Source organism: Neoarius graeffei, chromosome 14 (assembly GCF_027579695.1).
Source record: "Neoarius graeffei isolate fNeoGra1 chromosome 14, fNeoGra1.pri, whole genome shotgun sequence".
Taxonomy (NCBI): domain Eukaryota; kingdom Metazoa; phylum Chordata; class Actinopteri; order Siluriformes; family Ariidae; genus Neoarius; species Neoarius graeffei.
In genome coordinates, this window is record NC_083582.1 from 61,140,876 (window position 1) to 61,165,925 (window position 25,050).

The following is a 25,050-nucleotide window of genomic DNA, read 5'->3' on the forward strand; positions in this document are numbered from 1 at the left end:
GGGTTATCATACTCCATATCTTTCGTAACCTACCAGCTGGTCTTGAGAACATATCTGTCAATTTGGCACATTTTGCTGCCACCTCCTTCCTTTTTTTAAGCTTCGCCCTTTCGGTTCCACCTGGCCTCTTTCTGCCCTCCATCACTGACGTGCGCTGTTTCGCGCCAATGTTGTTTAAGTTCCCCGCAATACAGAGAAGGAGTCTTGGACCAAACCAACTGCAATAGAGGGGAGGGTTGAATTTCCTTATTTGGTAGCGCCTATTTAATCTGCTGCGATGCTGTCGGCGTCTGGGCTGCCATGTGAAAATGCAGAGTGCAGTTGAATTGATGATTAATGCAAGAATAAGATCAGTGACCAAAATTAGTGAAAATTATTTTCCCCATGCTCCAAGCAGGCCACCATTGATGGTTTGGGCCGGGAATGGTCCCGGCTAAATATAGGGCCACCCCGGCATTGGTCGGTGCCCTAAGGCCAAGCTTGGCCAATAGGGAAAATGTGATGATGATGATGTTCAAACAGAGAAATAGATAAAAGGCATTACCGTCTCCCCGCTATCAAGAAAAATGTTAACAAATAGAAGCAAATGCTTCAAGAACAACGAGGAAATGAGCGGTTAAAGAATACGACGAGAGGAGCTCAGCTTGAAAACTCCAGAGAAATACGCGATTGTATTTAAAATGTATTTTACAAAAACAGAAAGTCGGAAGTGAGGATGGAAGCGTTTGCTTAAGAATCTTGTTTTATTTTTTTCTGTTCGCATTCAAGTTAGCTCCTTCATGAAAGTGTTTGATTTTCTTACAGGTGAAGCCGCTTCCTTATTCGACACACAAAACCCAGATTGGTTTCAAACAACTCGGGCATAAAAAACTCAACAATGAGCGACATGCGTGATAAATCCTGAAAGAACAGAACAGATTAAGAGCAGAGAAAGCTGGAGCTTTGTTTCTGTTATCAGAGGAGCACAGTCCTGTGCAAAATATATATATAGCTTTTTTTTTTAAATATTATCCACCTCTAGGTTTATTTAAAAAAAAAAACATGCTGCATCATGACAGACGGCTGCACTGATTCAGTTACAGGTTGCCAGGTCTGTATAAAAACACCCACAACCTACACACTAAACAATAATTTTAAACTCAAACATTATCCTGTCTGTCGTGACGCAGCACAGGTTTGTTTGTTTGTTTTTTAAACCTAGAGATGGATGATACAACAACAAAAAAAAACTCGATATATAAATATTCTCAAACACAGTATTGTTCAAAAGTCTTGGCACCCTATTGTTTTCTTCATACAAACTTTGTTATAGATTTCTATTTTATGATTTCTACATTATCGAGTTATGAACCTACAGTCAGAGAGTTCTACACAAACACACTGAACTTTACAACAGCTGCATGCATGTGAAATGGAAATAAATCGACTCAGGCAGGAAAAACAATTTTGGATAAAATTGTTATTGTCCGTTACCAGTTAAAAGTAACCAATAACCAAACTTAATAAGAAACTTAATCAATAACCAAACTTCAACTCAATGTGTGATCTTCATTTTATGATGCAATTCACAACTATTCTATGGTTTTCCTAAATAAAAAAAAATAGTACTCGCAAAATAGGGGGAAAGCGATAATATTGGGGGGCAAGTGGGTTTAAAAGTTAATGTCAAGCCCTATTCTGTCCTTGCATCTCATGGAAAAGATATCATACGAGTCTGGTTAGTGTCTTCATTTTACTGTTTATATCTATATATACAGGGCTGCCAACTTTTCGAAATTCCTTGGAGTGAGATTTTTTTTTGGTGGTGGGGGGGGGGGGTCGACGGCAAAATTTTTCCGCACACCATGCAGTAAGTGGGAATTTTGTATTCAGTTTGATATTCACTTGTCCCCCTGCATTCTGGTGTTTTGTTTGTGGGTCGTCCAGCTGGAGATGGACAATGGGGGGGGGGGGGGGGGGGGGGGGGTTGAGATTTTGGATTTAGTAGATGTTCCTGCATTCTGGTGGATTTTTGGAGCGGCCTGCTGTGCCATACCTACATTCTTACACACCCTGACTTGCCAGGCCTTCAGCTTGTGGCCAACAAAAGCACCAAGTTTTGGCTTAAAAGCCCCCACACTAGAAAACTACAGATGACTGCCAATGTTCCTGTAGCCCTATAGACCTGTGTTTCAGATTTAAAGGCAAGTTCATGTTTGAAAATATGTCATCAGCTAAGCCTAAACACCTTCCGAATTGAAACTAAATGTTAAGTTTTTAATAACTGTTGCAAAAAATAAGATTGTCCCTCACTGACTATTCATTATGCATTTAAGGGCTTTCTCCACCACTGGGTTCAGCAGAAGATTGGCATGGGGAAAAATATCAACAGCAAAAGAACAAATAAAATGCTTAAATAGTAAGCAAAATGTGCATGTGCTACAAGAAACATTAAAATGATTAAGTTTGAACAGTATTGAAACACAAAAAGCTGAACCTTGGCCATAGGTGGGAATGTGCACACAAAGTTGGGCTTAAAAATTTTGGTCATACTTAAATAAGCTATATTAATATATTTCTTATTAATTTATTTCTTATCTATGTTTCTTATTAGTAATAGAGCATTCGTCAGGGCCTGTTATCTGACAAATATTCTCTACCTGTCTTGCCCTCTTTGAAACCCTGTCTCCTCAGTATATTGTTCTCTGTCTTTGTTTTTTAATTATTAACAAGTTCAAGTTCTTTGATATTACAGGTGACCATGCTTTATTTACTTTAACTGAGCAATTACATACATCATAAATAATTAAAAATAAATACCCTGTAAATAAACAATAGGTATGGTGGCTAATGGCTCTTCTTGCATTTGTAATATTATCTCTTACTTGCTTTATTTTACAACATTTCCAGTATGGCTTCAAATAAAGTCATAAAGTATGATAACATACAGTAAACAAACTAAAAATGCGCCTTAATAAATGTGTGCTAAGGAGGTGCTCTCCCGTGCTGCTTGTTGGGGAAGATAGAGGCTGTGGCACGGCAGTAGGCCTATAATGATTTAGCATGCCTAGTACACAGCTCTCGATATGGCATTAAATATTCTCACAACACTTATAGGCTAAAACGATTAAGAAACTTTATATAAGTTCATAATTATGCCAGTAACACCACACATTGGCGTGCATATGTACAAACCTGTCTGAGACACCCGTCTTCAACTCGGATACCTTCTCTCTCCTCTTCCTCTAAATTGACGGTAGGCAATTATCCAACTTCCGGCGAGTGCAGCATCATTAGATGCGCCACCTACCATAGGGGAGTGTGTACAGAAGGGAACACCTCTCTGCCTGTTTAGCCGTGCGTAAGGCGTAATTGATCAATCGCAAGTGGTTGGCGCGACGCAATGGGTAGCCTAGATCAGATAGATAAACTAGATTTTTTTTCTAGCGTGAGAAATCGGAGGTATGGCGTGTGAGCGTGTGAAGACAATCAAATGTGTGTGTCTCACGCTCATTGCGTGAGAGTTGGCAGCCCAGATATATAGGTGACTGCATATAGTAAGCAGGAGAGTTATACGACAGCATTACGAAGCTTGTTAAGTTTATACAGAGCATACAATGATTTTTTTCTTCATGAAATTCAATAAGAGTAGGTTCACTGGGTAAATACAAATAAATAACTAAATAGAAATCTGCTCGTCCTAGGTTTGTGCTAGTGATTTGTCTGCCCTGAGAAATACAAGGTGTTTCAAAAAATTTGATATTATTTGAGCTGTAAATATCCCAGAAACCACATAATCTAGGCAAATGAAACTGAACAGGCTTAATTCTGAGCAATATAAGATTTATTCCTCAAAATTTGAATGAGAAATTCAAAGGTATGTGGATTCCATGAACGATTTCACAAATGTTCAATATGCGTGTCGCCTGAGACACAGACACACAGACAGCCTTCCTCTTTGAACTTTTTGTGCCGTGTCCAAATCTGCATCGCAGTTGGTGGATTTTTTGAGAATTTTCTCATAAACGCATGGTGAACAGTCTTGTTCGACTGTGTTTGAGCGTACTCTAACACACAAAACGTCTTTTCTTTTCCAGTGAATGACATTTCTATACCTAAAAACATTAAATAAAATAAAAAACATGAAACAAAATTTTGACCTGTTTCCACACAGGTTGTTAAAATTTGGGGTCAATTGAACAAGAATTGGCAAAGTTATTAGACTGTGAAATGATATCAATTTTTTTGAAACACCCTGGATAGAAAATGACAAATTCATGGTGGATCCTGAGTCCATACCAGGAACACCATATGCAAGGTGAGGAAAATACCCTGGATAAGATGCCAGTCCACAACGATAACTGGTTCTTTTGTAATTATTTTGAAAGTGCAGACAAAGAAGCGCATGTCTTTTTTTGTGACATGATTATGATATCTAACAAAAATGTTGTCTCTCAGTTAAATGTGGTTCAGACAACACACTATGATCTTATTTGCGGTGCTTAAATCCAAGGCAAGGCAAGGCAAGTTTATTTATATAGCGCATTTCATACACAGTGGCAGTTCAATGTGCTTTACAGAGGTAAAAGCAAAACAGTAAACAATAGAAAATAAAATTACATAAAATAAAGGGGGAAGAAGAGAGAAAAAAAAATAAGAATTAAACAATAGTAGAAATCTCATCTCATCTCATTATCTCTAGCCGCTTTATCCTTCTACAGGGTCGCAGGCAAGCTGGAGCCTATCCCAGCTGACTACGGGCGAAAGGCAGGGTACACCCTGGACAAGTCGCCAGGTCATCACAGGGCCGACACATAGACACAGACAACCATTCACACTCACATTCACACCTACGGTCAATTTAGAGTCACCAGTTAACCTCATTGCATGTCTTTGGGGGAAGCTGGGGCACCCAGATAGAAACCCACACAGACATTGAGAACATGCAAACTCCACAGAGAAAGGCCCTCGCCGGCCCCGGGGCTCGAACCCAGGACCTTCTTGCTGTGAGGCGACAGCGCTAACCACTACACCACTGTGCCGCCCAATAGTAGAAATACAATAATAAAATGAAGTAAAAGTTCAGTAAAAAAACAGCAGAATAAAATAGAATAAAAGTTAAGTAAAGTTTAAAACATGCAGAGACTGTAAAAGTTAAGTAAAGTTTAAAACATGTAAAGATGATGATATTTATCAGTTAGCAGAAAGCATCTGAAAACAGCTTGGTCCTTAGTCTAGATTTGAAGCTGCCAACAGCAGGAGCATTTTTGATGTCCTCTGGGAGTTGGTTCCATAGCTGCACTGCATAGTAGCTAAAAGCTGCTTCACGACACTTTGTTTTAACAACAGGTTTTAACAGTAAATTTTGCTGCTGCGATCTGGTAGATCTGATTGGGTTAGGCCGCTGCAACATATCAGAGAGGTAATTGGGCCGTGTACCATTTAGAGATTTGTACACCAGCAGCAATGCTTTAAAGTCAATTCTGTAGCTTACTGGAAACCAGTGAAGGGACCTTAGAATTGGAGTAATGTGCTCTGTTCTTTTTGTTCGTGTGAGAACCCTAGCCGCTGCATTTTGAACCAGCTGAAGTTGTTTGATGGTCTTTTTTGGCAGGCCTGTGAAAAGGCCATTGCAGTATTCAACCCTACTAGAGATGAAGGCATGTATAAGTTTTTCCAGATCATTTTTTGACATAAGTCTCTTAGTTTGAAAATGTTTTTTAGGTGATAAAATGCCAATTTAGTGATTGCTTTCATGTGACTGTCAAAGTTTAGCTCGCTGTCAATGAAAACACCAAGATTTTTAAAGCTCCCATGGCATGAAATTTTCACTTTCTGAGGTTTTTTAACGTTAAAATGAGTTCCTCTGACCTTCTTAAGTCACCCCAGTGGCTAGAAATTTCATAATGTGTAACCCAAACTATGCCCAACATTTGAGAATGGCGCGTCAAAACGGCGCGTTGATAAACTCTTCCCTTGCCGACGTCAGCAAGGGAGATGATCCCCACGCCCCCCCTCTGGATTCCCACCCACTGTATGGATTGCCAGCCCAACTCAAAAGTTGCTGTTTGTCCTACCAAGCCTACTGCTCATGCACAGAACACATGACTACATTTTGTAGTGAGGAGAATTGCGCCGTACATGGATGTGACAACACAGAAAGGAGTCTGTTTTTACTGCCGACGGGAGACCCCCTGAAGACGCAGTGGCTTAATTTTATTTACTTCAATAATACGCCGTCGAGTCTACCTAAGACGGTGTATGTTTGTCAGAAGCATTTTCCTGATGAATGTTTCCACAACTTGGGACAGTAAGGCAGGTTTTGCACATCAACTGTCACTGAAGCCTGGGTCTGTGCCAAGCATCCCTGCCGCATCAGCAACAAACACCGAACAAGTAAGTGTATAACTGGTCGTTTTGCCGTGTTTTAAAATCGGTGCGTTAGCCTAGCAATGGCTACATTAGCTGTGCAGCTAACCGCTTCCTGCAGTTAGCCAGGTACATGGGCTCGAGTTGTACCATTTTTTTAGACAGGGCGGACGGACCAGGGCATTCGCCTGCCTGGCCGTGCCCGACGAGGAGCGCTCTCGGCCGGCTAGGGAGGCAGACGGCAGCCCCTCCCCCTCCCCCCATGGCATGCCCCCACCGTCTACCCTTCCCCGCCTCCTGCTTCTCATTAGCAAAATGACGCACTGGGAAAAGCGCTGAAATGGGGCTTTCTCCCAGGAGGCTATATCTACGTACCAAGGGTTAATTTCGAGAAAGGCTGCGGATATAACATCCGGAAGCCTCCACGAGCCCGTTTAAAGCATCAACAAACCACCATGCCATGGGCCCTTTAACCATATCTTTTGTTTTAATCCCCTTTGTGTCAAGAATAGTGGTAATCCTGAGTCTTTCATCTTTTTTCCCCCAAATAGAATTACTTCTGTTTTATCTGTGTTCAGCTGAAGAAAATTTTGTGACATCCAAGGACAGAAAAGGTTCTCATCAATCAATATTTGCTATTATTTCATATTCTGCTACTCCACTACAAGGACATAACATTTCCTTTTTTCAAATGCCCTTCTTGGAAACTGAACTTCCCACAGGTATATTTATTTACTACACACTTTCCTTGTAAACACAAGCCTCTTTCACCAGCTCTTAATTGGGGCCTTCACTAATTTGGATTACGCCAAACGTAACTAATCAAATTAACATCCTGCCTTCTCTCTTTGCTCCTGTCTAACTATCAGACAATAAGAACACAGCAACAATCATCACGCATGATCAATTATTTTCAAACCAAGCAGCATCCGCGTCACCACAGTCGTCATCAATCACTAAATTACTGCGAGCGCTCACAGCTGTGTGAAAGGATTTATTCCCAGGGTGTAACCTAAATATAACTCAGACCCCAGAGCTTTGCACTCTTCATTCCACTAATAGAGGGAATAATCAGCCCTGACCTGTAGACAGCATCATGACACAACAGACACTTGCGTAAATAGCATCTGGTCATGTGTTAAATATACCCATCAGAGACCTTGGTTCCTCTTATACTTTATTATCCAAACCTTTAATTCTGTTTGAGACTTTTTAGTGGTTGAGCCACAATCAGGCAAACATATACAGTGGTATGCAAAAGTTTGGGCACCCCTGGTCAAAATTGCTGTTACTGTGAACAGTTAAGCAAGTTGAAGGCAAGGCAAGGCAAGTATATTTATATAGCACATTTCATACACAGTGACAGTTCAATGTGCTTTACAGAAGTAAAAGCAAAACAGTAAACAATAGAAAATAAAATTACATAAAATAAATGGGGAATAAAATTAATAAGAATTAAACAATAGTATAAATAAAATAATAAAATGAGATAAAAATTCAATTAAAAAAATTGAAAAAAGTTGAAGATGAAATGATCTCCAAAAGGCATAAAGTTAAAGATGACTCATTCCCTTTATATTTTAAACAAAAACAATTTTTTATTTTCATCTTTTACATTTTCAAAATGACAAAAAAGGAAAAGGGCCTGAAGCAAAAAAGTTTGGGCACCCTAACACCCCCTTTGGCAAGTATCACAGCTTGTAAACACTTTTTGTAGCCAGCTAATAATCTTTCAGTTCTTACCTGGGGGATTTTCACACATTCGTCCTTGCAAAAGGCTTCCAGTTCTACAAGTTTCTTGGGCTGTCTTGCATGCACTGCTCTTTTGAGATCTATCTACAGATTTTCAATGATGTTTAGGTCAGGGGACTGTGAGAGCCAGGGCAAAACCTTCAGCTTGGGCCTCTTGAGGTATTCCATTGTAGATTTTGAGGTGTGTTTTGGATCATCGTCTTATTGTAGGACCCATCCTCTTTTTAACTTCAACTTTTGTACAGATGGTGTGATGTTGAATTTGCTGGTATTTATTCGAATCCATGCTTCCCTTGACCATTGAACTGTGTCCTGTGCCACTGGCTGCAACACAACCTCAAAGCATGATCGATCCACACCCATGCTTCAGAGTTGGAGAGGTGTTCTTTTCCTGGAATTTGGCACCCTTTTTTCTCCAAACATACCTTTGCACATTGTGGCCAAAAAGTTCTATTTTGATTTCATCAGTCCACAGGACTTTGTATCCAAAATGCATCAGGCTTATTTAGATGTTCATTTGCAAATTTCAGACGCTGAATTTTGTGGCTAGGACGCATGAACGGTTTTCTTCTGATGACTCTTCCATGAAGGTTATATTTGTTCAGGTGTCGCTGCATAGTAGAACAGTGCACCACCACTCCAGGGTCTGCTAAATCTTTCTGAAGGTCTTCTGCAGTCAAACAGGGGTTTTAAATTTACCTTTCTAGCAATCCAACAAGCAGTTCTTTCAGAAAGTTTTCTTCATCTTCCAGACTTCACCTTGATTTCCACTTTCTTTTAACTGCCATTTTTTAATAACATTATAATCTGAGGAAACAGCTACCTGAAAACACTTTGCTATATTCTTGTAGCCTTCTCCTGCTTTGTGAGCATCAATTATTTTATTATTTAGAATGCGAGGGAGTTGCTTAGAGGAGCCCATGGCTGTTGATTTTAGGGACAAGTTTGAGGAGTCAGAGAATTTATACAACTTTGAAATCTGCATCATCTGACCTTTCCTAACGAAGAATTTGAACAAGCCACAGCTCAATAAGCTAATTAAGGTCTGGAACCTTGATAAAAGTTACCTGAGAACTCAAATGTATTGGGATGCCCAAACTTTCGTATGGTGTTCCTTTTCTTTTTTCACTCTCCAATTGTACAAAACAAAAATAATACACAAATCCTGCAGAAAACGCTGAAAATAAATGTGTCGTCTTTACCTTTATGTCTTTTGGTGATCAGTTCATCTTCTGCTCACTTAACTATTCACAGTAACAGCCATTTTCAGTAAGGGTGCCCAAACTTTTGCATGCCACTGTAGTTCTGTGCAAAAGTCTTAGGCACATGTAAAGAAATGCTGTAGACCAAAAATGGCTTAAAAATAATGAAATGAAATGTTTCAACATTCAAAAAAAGTTGCTATAAACAGCAGTAAGCCATAATAAATGAAACAAAGTCAATATTTGGTGTGAGACGATCCTTTGCTTTAAAAAAAAAATTAGTAGTCTCAGGTACAATGAGTGCAGTTTGATAAGGAAATGAGCTGCAGGTTTGACTGAGCATCTCACAGAACCAGCCACAGTTCTTCTGGACACTTTGACTGTCATACTCGCATCTTCATTTTGCACCAAAACCCCGTAGCTTTCATTATGTTTTCTTTTTTTTCTGAAAAGTGGTCGCTTATGTAATATGCTGCTCAGATACAAACTTTTTTTCTGTAACATTTAATTTTGTGCTGGAAAATGAACGTTTGGACTCTAAAATGTTTTTGTACTGACTCGATAACATAGAAGTCATAAAATAGAAATCTATAACAAAGTTTGTATGAAAAAAATAGGGTGCCAAAGACTTTTGCACAGTACTGTATAAATGGATCAGATCATGGCTTTAGGTCCAATGGTTGCTTTACAGACTGTGTTTTCTCTTCTGATGTGGAACTAACAATATCTTTAAAAAAAAAACACACAACCCTCATTTAACTCGTGCTGGTCCTTGCAGTTACACAATGCACTCTGATTCATTTCTCCAGTGTCACAATGACACAAATATAATAATAGTGCTCTGAGAGCACAATATCCCCCGCTGGCAACTATAGCTATGTTATAAGTGCTTAATACACCCTCATGAAATTGTCAAAGTACAAGTTTGGTAATCAAGGGCCATAACTCTGGTAAAATGCGACTGAACTGAACAAAACTGCAGTATGCGTATTACTGACATAAAGAATCCTGTCAAGTTTCATGAAATTCCTTCAAAAATTATGAGAGGAGTTGATTTCAGAAGGTGAGCACCCTTCACAGCAAATTCCCCAGTGTTGAATTAACACTTTCAGAGTTCATTTGTGTCTAATTGTACACATATAAACATATTAGGGTGTTAAATCAACACTCTGGGTGTTAATTCAACACTGGGGATTTTGCTGTGTTCCCGGGACCGAAGGATGGACATCACCACAACATAATCCCCCTTCGGGCCTTTCGGCCAGCAGGAGATAATAATCATTTTGTTAATCAAGAGTTGTAACTCTGGTAAAATGTGACCGAATTTAATGAAATTACAGTATGCGTACTACCGACATACCGTACAACAATGGCTTCTGCCAAGTTTGGTGAAATTCCTCCACAAATTGTGAAAGGAGTTGATTTCAGAAGGAAAACACACTCAAGAAATTGTCAAATCATAATTTTGTTAATCAAGGGTTGTAACCCTGGTAAAAATGTGACCGAATTTAATGAAATTACAATACGCGTACTACCGACATATAACAATGCCTCTTGTCAAGTTTCGTGAAATTCCTCCAAAAACTGAGAAGAGTTGATTTCAGAAGGCGAGTACCCTTTCCTGGGATGGACGGATGGACGTCGCCACGACATAATCTCCCTTCAGGCCTTTCGGCCAGCGGGAGATAAAAATTCAATGATCAAAAGAATATTTTCCTGTGAGCAACAACCAGCAGTTTAAGCCTTTACAGTTTGAATGCATTCTCCAGTTATTTATATAAAAGCAGGTGATTCAGTCACTACTATGAATTATTCAGTAACTACAGTAAAAAACGTAAAACATTTTTTTTTAAAACAGTAAAACCAAGTAGTAATGTGTGTATAACACATGTCTACACCCATCAAAAGGTCCAAGGAGGTTAAAGGGCTAAGCAGCCGTTTGTGAAAAGACACGTTTCATTCTCGCCAACTGATTATAAACACAGGGATGAGAATGGGACATTTAAAAAAACTCTGAAATGTCTGCCAGGGCAGACATAACGCATGCAAAGCGTGTATGGGGGGGTTTGAAAGGGGGGGTGCGCCTTTATATATATATATATATATATATATATATATATATATATATATATATATATATGAATGTTTTCAAATTCAATGATGGTTTAAAATGTTTATAAACTTTAAGATAACAAATATATATCGTGAGCGATAATGGAGGTAACCGTAACAATATATTAGATTCCTCCTGACTCTATCTTTGACAATTTAAGTAAAATGTACCTTTGTGCTTTTTTGTTTTGATGTGCTCCTGGATGTTTCTAGCTCCTCTGTTTCCATAATTGATCATATCTGAGCACAGAATACACAGAACCTTTCCCGGCACGTCCACTTTTCGGATATGTTCCGTCAGGCACGTCGTCACAGTTTCTGTCCCTATCTGCACGGTAATGCTACTATTGAGCCATGCCCATTGGAAACAGTTCTTTATCCCATTTGATTTATCGATTTCCCTGGCAGAGCCCCGGTGGGGGCCCAGGGGGCAGGAGCTAATGATTTTTGACTATTTTTTTTACCCCAAAACCATTAATTTTATCAGCAAAAAGTTGCAATTTATTTGGAAATAAATTCCCCTTCTTGGTGGACTCCCAGGTGAAAATGATTAATATGGGACAAGAGACTTGTTTTTAATCAATTCACATTTGATGATTTAAAAAAAAATCAATGCACCTTTTAATATAAACGAGCTCTACAGTATTATATTTCTGCATTTTAGCTATTCATGTCTTTGAATACTCTAATCCTTTAAAATGAAGTGCAAATCAGAAAAAAGTTCTATCATATAATTCTCTTAAGCTTTCTTCTGATGTTATCATGGTAGCAGGAGGTCTTGCATATTAAGCAGGCAACATTCAACATCACTTATCACTTCCCTTTCAACTGTTGTGTGTAGTAACTAGGTTTTATCTGGACAGGATGTTGTGTAATGTAATACAGATACCATATGGTCAATTTGAAGATCAAGATGGTGATTTTGAATTAAAGAACAGGCATGTACAATGGGCATTACATATTGGAAATTTTTTTTAAATCAAAAACTATAAGTTCATCTCGGCCTAAAAAATTTGGGCAGACGCTCCCGCATGGCACACGGCAGCAATCCCCCCCCCCCCCCCATCCCCTATGAAATGAGCAATAAATAGGAGAGTTATACACAGTATCATACCTAAAATTTTATCAGAAATATAGATATGATACTATGATTCTCCCCAACATGCTACATTAGATAAGCTAACCCCATTTATAAAAGATACACACTTGTATATGACGTGTATTTGATATATGTGATATATATGATGTATATTCATACATTGTTACTTTACAGAAATCTTCAGTAAGTTTGGTCTTTTCATGACAGCCTGTTGTAGACCTAAATATAATGCACATGAACTGACACTCCTCACCTCAACATGTCCTTTACAATCATTTAAGCCACCATGGGCGATGCTGAAACCACTGCTGCAAACAGTACATTGCGCAAAACTGTCATTATTTTTGACCCTTATTAGACAGGGATATTCTTTTGTGTAATCTGAGGTGAAGTGGGTTTTGTATTTTCGTTTTTTGGCGCACGCGCTCTCTCTCTGCCATGACAATCCTGTAGGCTGCACTGACTCAACTGAAAACTTCGGTCCTCGAGAAAAGAGATAAAAGCCCGCCCACACTGAAAACTGATTGGCTTATTTTGCTGAGTAACCCAATCAGGATGCTCTTTGTCTAGCATGCGCTACATGAACAGGCACACGCGCAGTCTCTCTCTCGCGCTCCGTCATATGCGCACATTCTAAGATGCGCGAGGTAGACAATGTTTCGCGTGCACGTGCTTGCTCGCTTGCTCTAGATTCCGGGAGATTTTCTCCAATTTGCGGGCATCAGGGAGCCGCTATCAATATGCGGGAGACTCCCGGAACTTCCGGGAGACTCAGGATGTCTGCGTTATAAGGTGACCACAGATCGTTAACCATACACACACACCCCGAACCACCCCCCCCGAAATTTTCTCAACGGATTTACACGTTTCACAAAAATGACATTTTTAGCGGGAAAAACTCGGAATTCCGCGGATCCGCGGAAAATTCTCATCCCTGTAAACAAATATAGTAATTTCTATATTGTTATTTTAAAAGAACGCAGCAAATTTAATAAAGCGCAGGGTGATCTGAGCACACTGAGTCAGTCCAGAACATTTCACTTTTCTTTCATTCATCTTTCGTAAGCACTTTATCTGAGTCAGAGTCTCTTAGATCACGGAAACAATGGGAGTCAGACAGAAATACTGTATGCCTCAGACGTAGAGCTGGGTGATATTGCTGAAAAATTTGTCACAATAAAAGGTTTCATTTCAGTCGATATGGATAATTATTCATTATTTTTAATGACCCATTTTTAATAATTACCAGGAGAAAAACTTGAATTTATCCACTTAATTTTGACTTTAAACACCTTACTTTTATCAACAATTTCCTCATCGTCTGCACAGAGTTTTCGCCTCACACAGACTTTACTCAGGTAGGAGGCCCGGGTATATTAATGGCCGCCCAAAGTGTATTGGTGACCCATTTTAGCAAAAAGTATGAAGAACAAGAATATTTTTTGAGCGATATATAAATAATAATGAACATAACTTACTGTATCACCAAAAGGAACTGTATTGTGTTGGGATGATTGTGTGCAGTGTGAAAGCTCTCTGTGCATGTGGTTGGCTGTTTGGCCAATCTTAATCAGTGTGCACGTTACGTGTTATTGTCAATGTTACCATGATAACATGGAGTGTTTGAGTCCAGTCAACTTTACAATAGCACTTTTTTCTAACCTATTTAACTGATTATTAAAAGGACAGCAACGATCCGTGTACATTTGGTCATTCAATTTTCATGCCAGGAACAGAAATCTCTTAGGCATTTTTTTTGTTTGTTTTTGTTATCAGACACAAAATTTAAAAACACAATCTGTGCTTGTTTCTGATGGATAATATGTGCAATATACTGAGCAGCATGAGCTGAGCAAATTCCAATCTGTGCAAGTGGAGCACACTCCAACGCGATCCGAAATCACATGAGGTAGAGTATTTTTGTGCTGGAAGGTAAGATTAGCCCTTTCTGCCAGCTATCACCGAATGTGTATTTGGGAAACACTTGATTTGGTTTCTGTTGTCGTCACATGTTGATGCTGCAACCGAACAACACACCTGTTAAATATGTGGATGTTTACGTGTCAATCTCCATTATCAAGGGATATGATTGGCCGTTGATGAGCCAGGGATGGAGCACGCCTGGGGTTTGTTTATGCAACTGAACTTCATTATGTGCTTTTCTGGAGCGTTGCCTTTAATACGTTTGAGTGAAACCATCGAATATTCTATTTAAGAATTTTCTTATTGCTATTGATAAAGTGTCTATCGACTGTACATATCGCTATCAGTTTATCACCCAGGCCTATGTGGGTGGATCCATTGCAAAGATTCACAACTAGGGCCAATCTAGCATAGCCAATTCGTCCTACTGTCATGTTTTTTGGAGGTAGAACAAAATCAGAGGAAGTCCATGCAGATATGAGGAGCTACAGGTAAAACCCTACACAGATTATAACTCGAGCTCAGGATTGAACCAGGAACCCTAATACTTGGGTCATTTCCTGCTGTATCAACTGTATGTCATGCACATAGATTAAGGCTTTCAAACTGCATCTAAATGCATAAATACTTTTGTACACTTTTATGTGCCGTGCCAGTGATTTACATGTTGTGATTAAACTATGAGCGGCCTTGTTGATGTATTCTTGTCTTTGAAATATGCCTACAGCCTGGATCGTGTTCTTGTTCTGCTGGCCTGTTTTCCTCATACTACTTTGATCCCCATGTGAAAGAACATCAGCAGACTCTAGATAGAAATGCCACATCGAAGCTCGTTTCTGGAACTTTTGTTCGTTTCGTTGTGACTAGAAACCAGGAGCAAACTATCCAACTGCTTATAGTTAGTCAAGATAAATCATACATAAAAATGACTGCAATAAAATATTCGAGTCATGTAAGCAAATATAAAGGCTTACGATAGAAGTAAGGGTGGTGTTAGTGGTTGTTCTTTTTCTCAGTATGACAGCAAAGAAAAACCAACTGACAACTGCTTCACTAGTTGGAATTTCTTACAAATCAGCCAAATCAGGTTGTCAATACACACATAAGGATGCCAAACTCTTACCTGGTCGTCGACTCGATGGGCTACTATTGCAGCCCCTTCTTCTATCTCGACATCGCTCAGAGGCCGGATTCGCAAAGCCACCTGCGAAACAAGCACGGACATAGCCATGGTGAATATGGTGGAAGTAATGATTCTCACTTGACAAACCAAGTTATATTAACAAAATATAAAGTCGTGCTGCAGAAACTCTGAAGCTAATAAAAATATCTAAGCACAAGTCAAAATTTCAACGAAAATATTTTTTTTCGATGATTACCATCACCATGTGTCACTTTCATTTTGAAAACATCTTATTTTGAGGTCTGGATCCAATACTGAATATTGCCCGATTCGGGCTATGTTAGATAAAGAAGCCACGTAATCTGTTAGCTGGTCGTTTAATTGGCCTGCACACTCTTCATTCTTTCTAGCAGTTCAAAGGTGCAGCCATGATTGAGAGCTGCTCCAGTTCAGTGCTACTGTAGAGGAAAAAGGGAGAGGCAACTGACCCAGGCAATGTGAATTATTCAGTCCAGGGTCAAAAGATCACTGGGAAACAAGCACACAACTCTCAGAGGATGAAGATTCAACCCAGGTTTGACAAACTGATTTTGGTGTTGTACAACCCCGTTTCCAAAAAGGTTGAGACACTGTAAAATGTAAATGAAAACTGAATGTGAGGATCTGCAAATCATGGAAACCCTATACTTCACTGAAAATAGTAGAAAGAGAATATATCAAATGTTGAAACAGAAACCTCTTTTTTTTTAAAAAAATTGCTCATTTTGAATTTAATGCTAGCAAGATGTTCCAAAAAAGTTGGGACAGTGGAAACAAAAGACTGGAAAAGTTGGGTAATGCTAAATAAAATAAAACCTGGGGGAACGTCTCACACCTAATTTGGTTAATTGGCAACAGGTCAGTAAAATGAATGGGTATAAAAAGAGCATCCCAGAGAGGCTGAGTCTCTCCGAAGTAAAGATGGGAAGGGGTTCGCTGCTCTCTGAAAGACTGTGTGGGCAAATAGTGCAACATCTTAAGAATAATGTTCATCAACTTATAACTGCAAAGAATTTGGGGATCACATCATCTACAGTAAATAATCATTAAAAGTTTCAGAGAGTCAGGAGAAATCTCTGTACGCAAGGTACAAGGCTGAAAACCAGCATTCGATGCCCAGGATCTTTGGGCCCTCAGATGACACTGCGTTAAAAACAGACATGATTCTGTAGTGGAAATCGCTACATGGGCTCAGGAACACTTTAGTAAACCACGGTCTGTGAAGACAGTTTGTCACTGCATCCACAAATGCAAGTTAAATTTCTACCATGCCAAGAAGAAATTAGATATAAACAATATCCAGAAACACCACTACCTTCTCTGGGACCAAGCTCAGCTATGATTGAAACGAAGTGGAAAATTGTCCTGTGGTCTGCAAATCGTGGACATCACATGCTCCAAGCTAAAGAGAAGAGGAACCATCCAGACAACATCTTTTTCAGGGAAGACATTGCTTATTTCAGCAAGACAATGCCAAACTGTATTCTGCATGTATTACAACTACATGGCTCCATAGTAAAAGAGTCTGAGTGCTAAACTGGTCTGCCTGCAATCCAGACCTGTCTCCCATTAAAAACATTTGGTGCATTATGAAAAAAAAAATACAACAAAGGAGACCCCAAACTGTTTAGTAACTGAAATTGTACATCAGGCAAGAATGGGACGTTTCACTTTCAAAGCTACAGAAATTGGTCTCCTCAGTTCCCAAACACTTCCAGAGTGTTAAAAGTAGAGGTGATGCGACATGGGGTAAACATGCCGCTGTCCCAACTTTTTTGAAACATGCTTTTGAAATGTGAACATCAAATTCAAAATGAGCATATATTTTTCAAACAACAATAAACTTTCTCAGTTTCAACACTTGATATGTTGTCTTTGTACTATTTTCAATGAAATATAGGGCTTCCTTAATTTGCAAATCATTATTTATATTTTACACAGGCTCCCAACTTTTTAAAAAACAGGGTTGTAGAAACAGAGCCATTAGAATGGTGTACAGAAGAGTTATCTTCTATTATCTGTAGCTGCTTATCCTGTCCTACAGGGTCGCAGGCAAGGTGTCGCCTATCCCAGCTGACTATGGGCGAGAGGCGGGGTACACCCTGGACAAGTCGCCAGGTCATCACAGGGCTGACACATAGACACAGACAACCATTCACACCTACAGTCAATTTAGAGCCACCAATTAGCCTAACCTGCATGCCTGTGGACTGTGGGGGAAACAGGAGCACCCAGAGGAAACCCACGCGGACACGAGGAGAGCATGCAAATTCCACACAGAAAGGCCCTCGCCGGCCGCTAGGATCGAACCCAGGACCTTCTTGCTGTGAGGCGACAGTGCTAGCCACTACACCACCGTGCTGCCCTGTATAGAAGAGTCAGAAAGCTTATTTAGATCTAAAATATAATATGATTGGTTTGGGCTAGATGATAGTTATAGATTACAGATTAGAGGTCCTAATAATAAATTACACTAACATTACAGTGTGTCCAGAATGTCGGTAACCAATTAGAATAAAACTACATACTTCATTTTGTGAACATATGCTCTACATATGTAGTGCATGCCATGGCCTGAAGGTTTGAGAAGCAGTCTTGGGTCGAAAGGGTCACCGGTTTGATTTCTGGGATCGGCAGGAAAAACATGAGGGGAGTTGAGTAAATGAACAGTGCTTTCCCCTCCCTCTGTATCATGGCTGAAGTGCCCTTGACCAAGACATCTAACCCCCAACTGCTCCCTGGGTGATGTAGCATAGCTGCCCACTGCTCTGGGTATGTGTGTGTGCTCATTGCTCACGTGTGTGTGCATGCGAGTGTTCACGGTTTCAGATGGGTTAAATGTAGAGAAGGAATTTCACTGTGCTTGTGTAGATGTGACAAATAAAGGCTTCTTCTTCTTCTTCTGCTGCTTCTTCATGTTCACCCTTACACACTATGCATATCATGTTTCTGTTATAAAATCAAAATCATAAAATTCATAAATTCAAGTCATATAATAAAAATCTATCACAAAGTGTGTACTAAAAAACACAGGGTGCCTAAAAGGCTTTTACACAGTACCTGTATATGCACTCGGAGTAGAAGTAGAAGTTGTTATTGTACAGTTATAACTAGGGCTAGGTTAACGTGATTAAACTCGCTGTTCTTGACACATCCATTGCCTAGACTCTGGAAAATGTCCTGATTCAATGTGACATACTTTCTTCACTGAAAGTTTTTCACTTGTCCATGCTCTACTAAGTTTTTTGCAGTTGCTCAACCCATTGGTTCCCTCTTGTCTGTTAACAGTTAAGCAAAAATATTACTTGTATGCTTATTTTTTAGGAGCATGTCGATAAGTGATTGATATAAGCCAGGACTGCTAAAAAGTGACTTGGTATTTGTTGACAGAGATGCATAAGAGCATAGCAGCATAGAAAAGACATATTGACTCATCATCATCATCTTTCTTGTCCAGCACAGTTTCCAAGTCAGGGTCCATGCGGACCCTATTGAGGCACATGTTGTTAATTGGAGCATAGTTTTACGCCAGATGCTCTTCCTGCCACAGCCCTTCCATTTCCAGGCTTCGGAAACAACCATTCATACCTAAAGACAATTTAGAGTATCCAGTTAACCTCATTGCATGTCTTTGGGGGAAGCTGGGGCACCCAGATAGAAACCCACACAGACATTGAGAACATGCAAACTCCACACAGAAAGGCCCCCCCCCCATCAGCCATTGGGCTCGAACCCAGAACCTTCTTGTTGTGAAGCGACAGTGCTAACCACCATGCTACCCAGATAGTGACTCATGATGGGGCCAATATCCATCCATCCATCCATAACCGCTTATCCTGTGCAGGATCGCGGGCAAGCTGGAGCCTGTCCCAGCTGACTATGGGCGAGAGGCGGGGTACACCCTGGACAAGTTGCCAGGTCATTGCAGGGCTGACACATAGAGACAAACAACCAGTCACACTCACATTTAGACTCTAAAATAGTTTTAAAAACATATTGTAAAGATTTCATATTTAAAAATTGCTTTAAAAAGCATACTCCATGTCAGAAAAATGAACAAAATGGTAGACAGTCCTTGAAAGAAAAAAGTGTATCTTTCTTAGGTAGTTGTGAATACAACGTTCATGTATCTAAATGTAAATTACTGATCTGCAAATTCCTAATACGTAAAATATCCATCCATTATCCGTCGCCACTTATCCTGTGCAGGGTCGCAGGCAAGCTGGAGCCTATCCCAGCTGACTATGAGCGAGAGGCGGGGTACACCCAGGTCATTGCAGGACTGACACATAGAGACAAACACCATTCACACTCACATTCACACCTACGGTCAATTTAGAGCCACCAATTAGCTTAACCCACGGTGGTGTAGTGGTTAGCACTGTCACCTCACAGCAAGAAGGTTCTGGGTTCGAACCCAGTGGCCGACGAGGGCCTTTCTGTGTGGAGTTTGCATGTTCTCCCCGTGTCTGCGTGGGTTTCCTCCCACAGTCCAAAGATATGCAGGTTTGGTTAATTGGTGGCTCTAAATTGACTGTGAGTGTGAATGGTTGTTTGTGTCTCTGGTGACTTGTCCAGGGTGTAGCCTGACTCTCGCCCATGGTCAGCTGGGATAGGGTCCAGCTTGGCCCCTGCGGCTCTGTATGGGATAAGCGATTACAGATAAAAAAAAATTTTATTAGCCTAACCTGCATGTCTTTGGACTGTGGGGGAAACCGGAGCACTCAGAGGGAACCCACACAGACATGGGGAGAACATGCAAACTCCACACAGAAAGGCCTCTATCGGCCACTGGTCTCGAACCCAGAACCTTCTTGCTGTGAGGCGACAATGCAAACCACTACACCACTGTGCCACCTGATGGGGCCAATATGTCAGGCAAGATTTTTGCAATAATTTAAAAATATGTAATCCTAATCCTATACTCAGTATAGATTTGGAGCAGTTATAGCTAGGACTGTGTTATAATATGATGAAGTACCATGGTGTCCTTATTCATCATGGAATATTAATGCAAAATAAATGAGCTTAATGAAGCCTGAGTTGTCCTACTTACTGTTAGTTGGTGGTCCTTCGATTCTCCTGTATCTTTCATGGTGAATCAGTCACTGTGGATATCTGAGGCTCAGCAGAACACCATGTTTCACCCGGCGAGCCGCCTGCCTCGACTACAGCGTGTGAGGCAGCTCACCTTCCTCTGCACTGATCCTCTGCTTTAAAGCGCTCCAGTGGAGATACACTTTATTTATTCAATATGGACAGCCTGCGTGTCGTCTATCTTTCTATCCCGTTTAAACAGACCAGCCTGTTCCCGTCGGTGTCTGTGAAAAGCTGTCTCTGTCCGTGCTGCTCTCTGAAAACAGAACAATGTTGTTTGTCCCCTTAGAGATGAAGAGCGAAGCCTCATATATCCACCGCGTCATTAACAGCAGCTGAGGCTCAGCTCCGGTTCCTCACTTCATCACTGTGCTGAGCTGTGATAACCGCGCCCCCTGTAGGCAAACAGTGTTAGTGCTTTTGAGTCCTGCTACAGAAATTCACTGAGGTTCAGCTTCAACCCATCCATCCATCCATTATCTGTAACCGCTTATCCTGTCCTACAGGGTCACAGGCAAGCTGGAGCCTATCCCAGCTGACTATGGGCGAGAGGCAGGGTACACTCTGGACAAGTTGCCAGGTCATCCAGGGCTGACACATAGACACGGACAACCATTCACACTCACATTTACACCTACGGTCAATTTAGAGCCACCAATTAGCCTAACCTGCATGTCTTTGGACTGTGGGGGAAACCAGAGCACCTGGTGGAAACCCACGCAGACACGGGGAGAACATGCAAACTCCACACAGAAGGGCCCTCACCGGCCGCTGGGCTCGAACCCAGGACCTTCTTGCTGTGAGGCGACAGTGCTAACCACTACACCACCGTGCCGCCCTCAGCTTCAACCCAGCTTTCCAATATTGAACCTGTGATAACACAGACAGCTTGGTATGACCAACTACAAGCTGCCATATCTATAGAAGCCCGTTTCCATCACCATAATAATGAGATGGTTTCACATAATTATGACTTATGAGAGTTTACCACGGCGGCACAGTGGTGTAGTGGTTTAGCAATGTTGCCTCACAGCAAGAAGTTCCGGGTTCGAGCCCAGCGGCCAATGAGGGCCTTTCTGTGTGGAGTTTGCATGTTCTCCCCATGTCTGCGTGGGTTTCCACCAGGTGCTCCAGTTTCCTCCACAGTCCAAAGACATGCAGGTTAGGCTAATTGGTGGCTCTAAATTGACCGTAGGTGTGAGTGTGAATGGTTGTTTGTCTCTGTGTCAGCCCTGTGATAACCTGGTGACTTGTCCAGGGTGTACCCTGCCTCTCGCCCATAGTTAGCTGTAATAGGCTCCAGCTTGCCTGCGACCCTGTAGAACAGGATAAAGCGGCTACAGATAATGGATGGATGGATGGATGGATGGATGGATGGATGGATGGATGGATGGATGGAGTTTACTGCCATCTTAATCACGGCTGTTTACATTCCACTACAGGCTAATGCTAAGTTAGCTCTGGAGGAGCTGTATGACTCTGCATAATAATGTACATTTCCCAACCAGAGACAAGAATATTCTGGATCAGGTTTACACCAATATTCCAGGAGCTTATAAAGCTGCCCCATCCCCACACCTTGGACACTTACAGTAATGCTTTTATGGCTGAGGACTACAGTTGACTTGCTAACTTTAGGACTGCAGTTGTCATGAACAGTTTTGCACTCAAGTTTCCATCAGAGATATAACATCAAAGAAACTGTCATCATATTAAAACTGTTAATGTTATAGTTATGTTGTCTGTTGTTGCCCAAATGAGGCTGGGTTCCCTTTTGAGTCTGGTTCCTCTCGAGGTTTCTTCCTCATGTCATCTGAGGGAGTTTTTCCTTGCCACCATCGCTACAGGCGTGCTCATTGGGGATAGATTAGGGATTGATTAGGGGTAAAATTAGATTATGTTTTAAGTCATTCAAATTCTGTAAAGCTGCTTTGCGACAATGTTTATTGTTAAAAGCGCTATACAAATAAACTTGACTTGATACCTTGGCCTATCTGACCACATTACACTGGAGGTGACTCCAATTACAGACCTCTAATCTGCAGAACATGACCAGCTGTTAAAACTGTCCAAGACTGGAATGAAGAATCCACTTCGCTGCTGCAGGACTGTTTTGAAAATACAGACTGGGAGTTGTTTGTGCAGAGTACAGACTAGGAGGCATATAGCTCAGCCTTCTGTACTGACATTGTGTTAACCACCAAGACCATCAAGGTGTTCCCAAACCAAAAGCCCTGGTTTGACAAGAATGTATGGTCTCTGCTCAGGGCATGGAATGTTGCCTACAGGTCAGACAGGCTGGCTTACAGTAATGCCCAGAGAGAACTGAAGAAGGGCATTAAAGAAGCCAAGCACAGATACCAACAGTGCATTGAGGGCCACTTTTGAAAACAACAAGCCCTGCAGCATGTGGAAAGGTATTAAAGCTATAACGGACTACAAGAGTAGCACCTCGCTGACCAGGACGATGCTATGCTTTCTGACACCCTGAACCAGTTCTTAGCAAACTCTGATAACCACAACAGCAGAGCAATATATGTCTCGTCTCATCTCATCTCATCATCTCTAGCCGCTTTATCCTGTTCTACAGGGTCGCAGGCAAGCTGGAGCCTATCCCAGCTGACTATAGGCGAAAGGCGGGGTACACCCTGGATAAGTCGCCAGGTCATGTCATTCTCAATTAAGCAGATAAAAGGCCTGGAGTTGATTTGAGGTGTGGTGCTTGCATTTGGAAGATTTTGCTGTGAAGAAAACATGCGGTCAAAGGAGCTCTCCATGCAGGTGAAACAAGCCATCCTTAAACTGCGAAAACAGAAAAAACCCATCCGAGAAATTGCTACAATATTAGGAGTGGCAAAATCTACAGTTTGGTACATCCTGAGAGAGAGAGAGAGAGAGAGAGAGAGAGAGAGAGAGAGAGAGAGAGAGAGAGAAAGAAAGAAAGAACTGGTGAACTCATCAATGCAAAAAGACCTGGACGCCCACAGACGACAACAGTGGTGGATGATCGCAGAATAATTTCCATGGTGAAGAGAAACCCCTTCACAACAGCCAACCAAGTGAACAATACTCTCCAGGAGGTAGGCGTATCAATATCCAAATCTACCATAAAGAGAAGACTGCATGAAAGTAAATACAGAGGGTTCACTGCATGGTGCAAGCCACTCATAAGCCTCAAGAATAAAAAGGCTAGATTGGACTTTGCTAAAAAACATCTAAAAAAGCCAGCACAGTTCTGCAAGAACATTCTTTGGACAGATGAAACCAAGATCAACCTCTACCAGAATGATGGATACAAAAAAGTATGGTGAAGGCGTGGTACAGCTCATGATCCAAAGCATACCACATCATCTGTAAAACAGGGCGGAGGCAGTGTGATGGCTTGGGCATGCATGGCTGCCAGTGGCACTGTGTCACTAGTGTTTTTTGATGATGTGGCACAGGACAGAAGCAGCCAGATGAATTCTGAGGTATTCAGAGACATACTGTGTGCTCAAATCCAGCCAAATGCAGCCAAACTGATTGGTCATTGTTTCATGATACAGATGGACAATGACCCAAAACATAAAGTCAAAGCAACCCAGGAGTTTATTAAAGCAAAGAAGTGGAATATTCTTGAATGGCCAAGTCAGTCACCTGATCTCAACCCAATTGAGCATGCATTTCACTTGTTAAAGACTAAACTTCAGACAGAAAGGCCCACAAACAAACAGCAACTGAAAACTGTTGCAGTAAAGGCCTGGCAGAGCATTAAAAAGGAGGAAACACAGCGTCTGGTGATGTCCATGAGTTCAAGACTTCAGGCAGTCATTGCCAACAAAGGGTTTTCAACCAAGTATTAGAAATGAACATTTTATTTACAATTATTTAATTTGTCCAATTACTTTTGAGCCCCTGAAATGAAGGGATTGTGTTTAAAAAATGCTTTAGTTCCACATTTTTATGCAATCATTTTGTTCAACCCACTGAATTAAAGCTGAAAGTCTGAACTTCGACTGCATCTGAATTGTTTTCTTCAAAATTCATTGTGGTAATGTACAGAACTAAAATTAGAAAAATGTTGTCTCTGTCCAAATATTTATGGACCTAACTGTACATTGATTGATTGTACATAGAGCTGATAGGAGTAAATAAAGGCTGTTTTTGCAAGCAGGCAAAAATCCCAGTTTGGACTGAAAAGTTAGGATGACCCTAGTATGTACTTTATTACATAGGCAATGCTATTGTGCTCCTATGACACATTTTACTTCCTATTTTCGACCTTTCTCCATCTATTTTCCGGTACAAATTGCATTATAGGATAGTGTACAGTTAAAGGACAAATGTTTGCACTGGTTCCTTCCATGCAATACTGT

General features: G+C 40.8%; 1 protein-coding gene across 3 annotated transcripts in view; it reads right to left on the minus strand.

Annotated features, from left to right (window-relative positions):
- The window catches only part of kif19 (kinesin family member 19), a 120,681-nt gene extending 99,671 nt beyond the window's left edge, over positions 1 to 21,010 (minus strand). For all 3 annotated transcript variants that reach the window (XM_060940166.1, XM_060940167.1, XM_060940165.1), the window contains exons 1-2: positions 20,655 to 21,010; positions 15,560 to 15,640 (exon numbers count right to left, since the gene is read on the minus strand). In XM_060940166.1, coding sequence (XP_060796149.1) covers positions 15,560 to 15,640; positions 20,655 to 20,693 — 120 coding nt within the window. In that variant the 5' untranslated portion in view covers positions 20,694 to 21,010. The remainder of the gene's footprint in view (positions 1 to 15,559; positions 15,641 to 20,654) is intronic.
- Between the last annotated feature and the right edge of the window lie 4,040 nt (positions 21,011 to 25,050).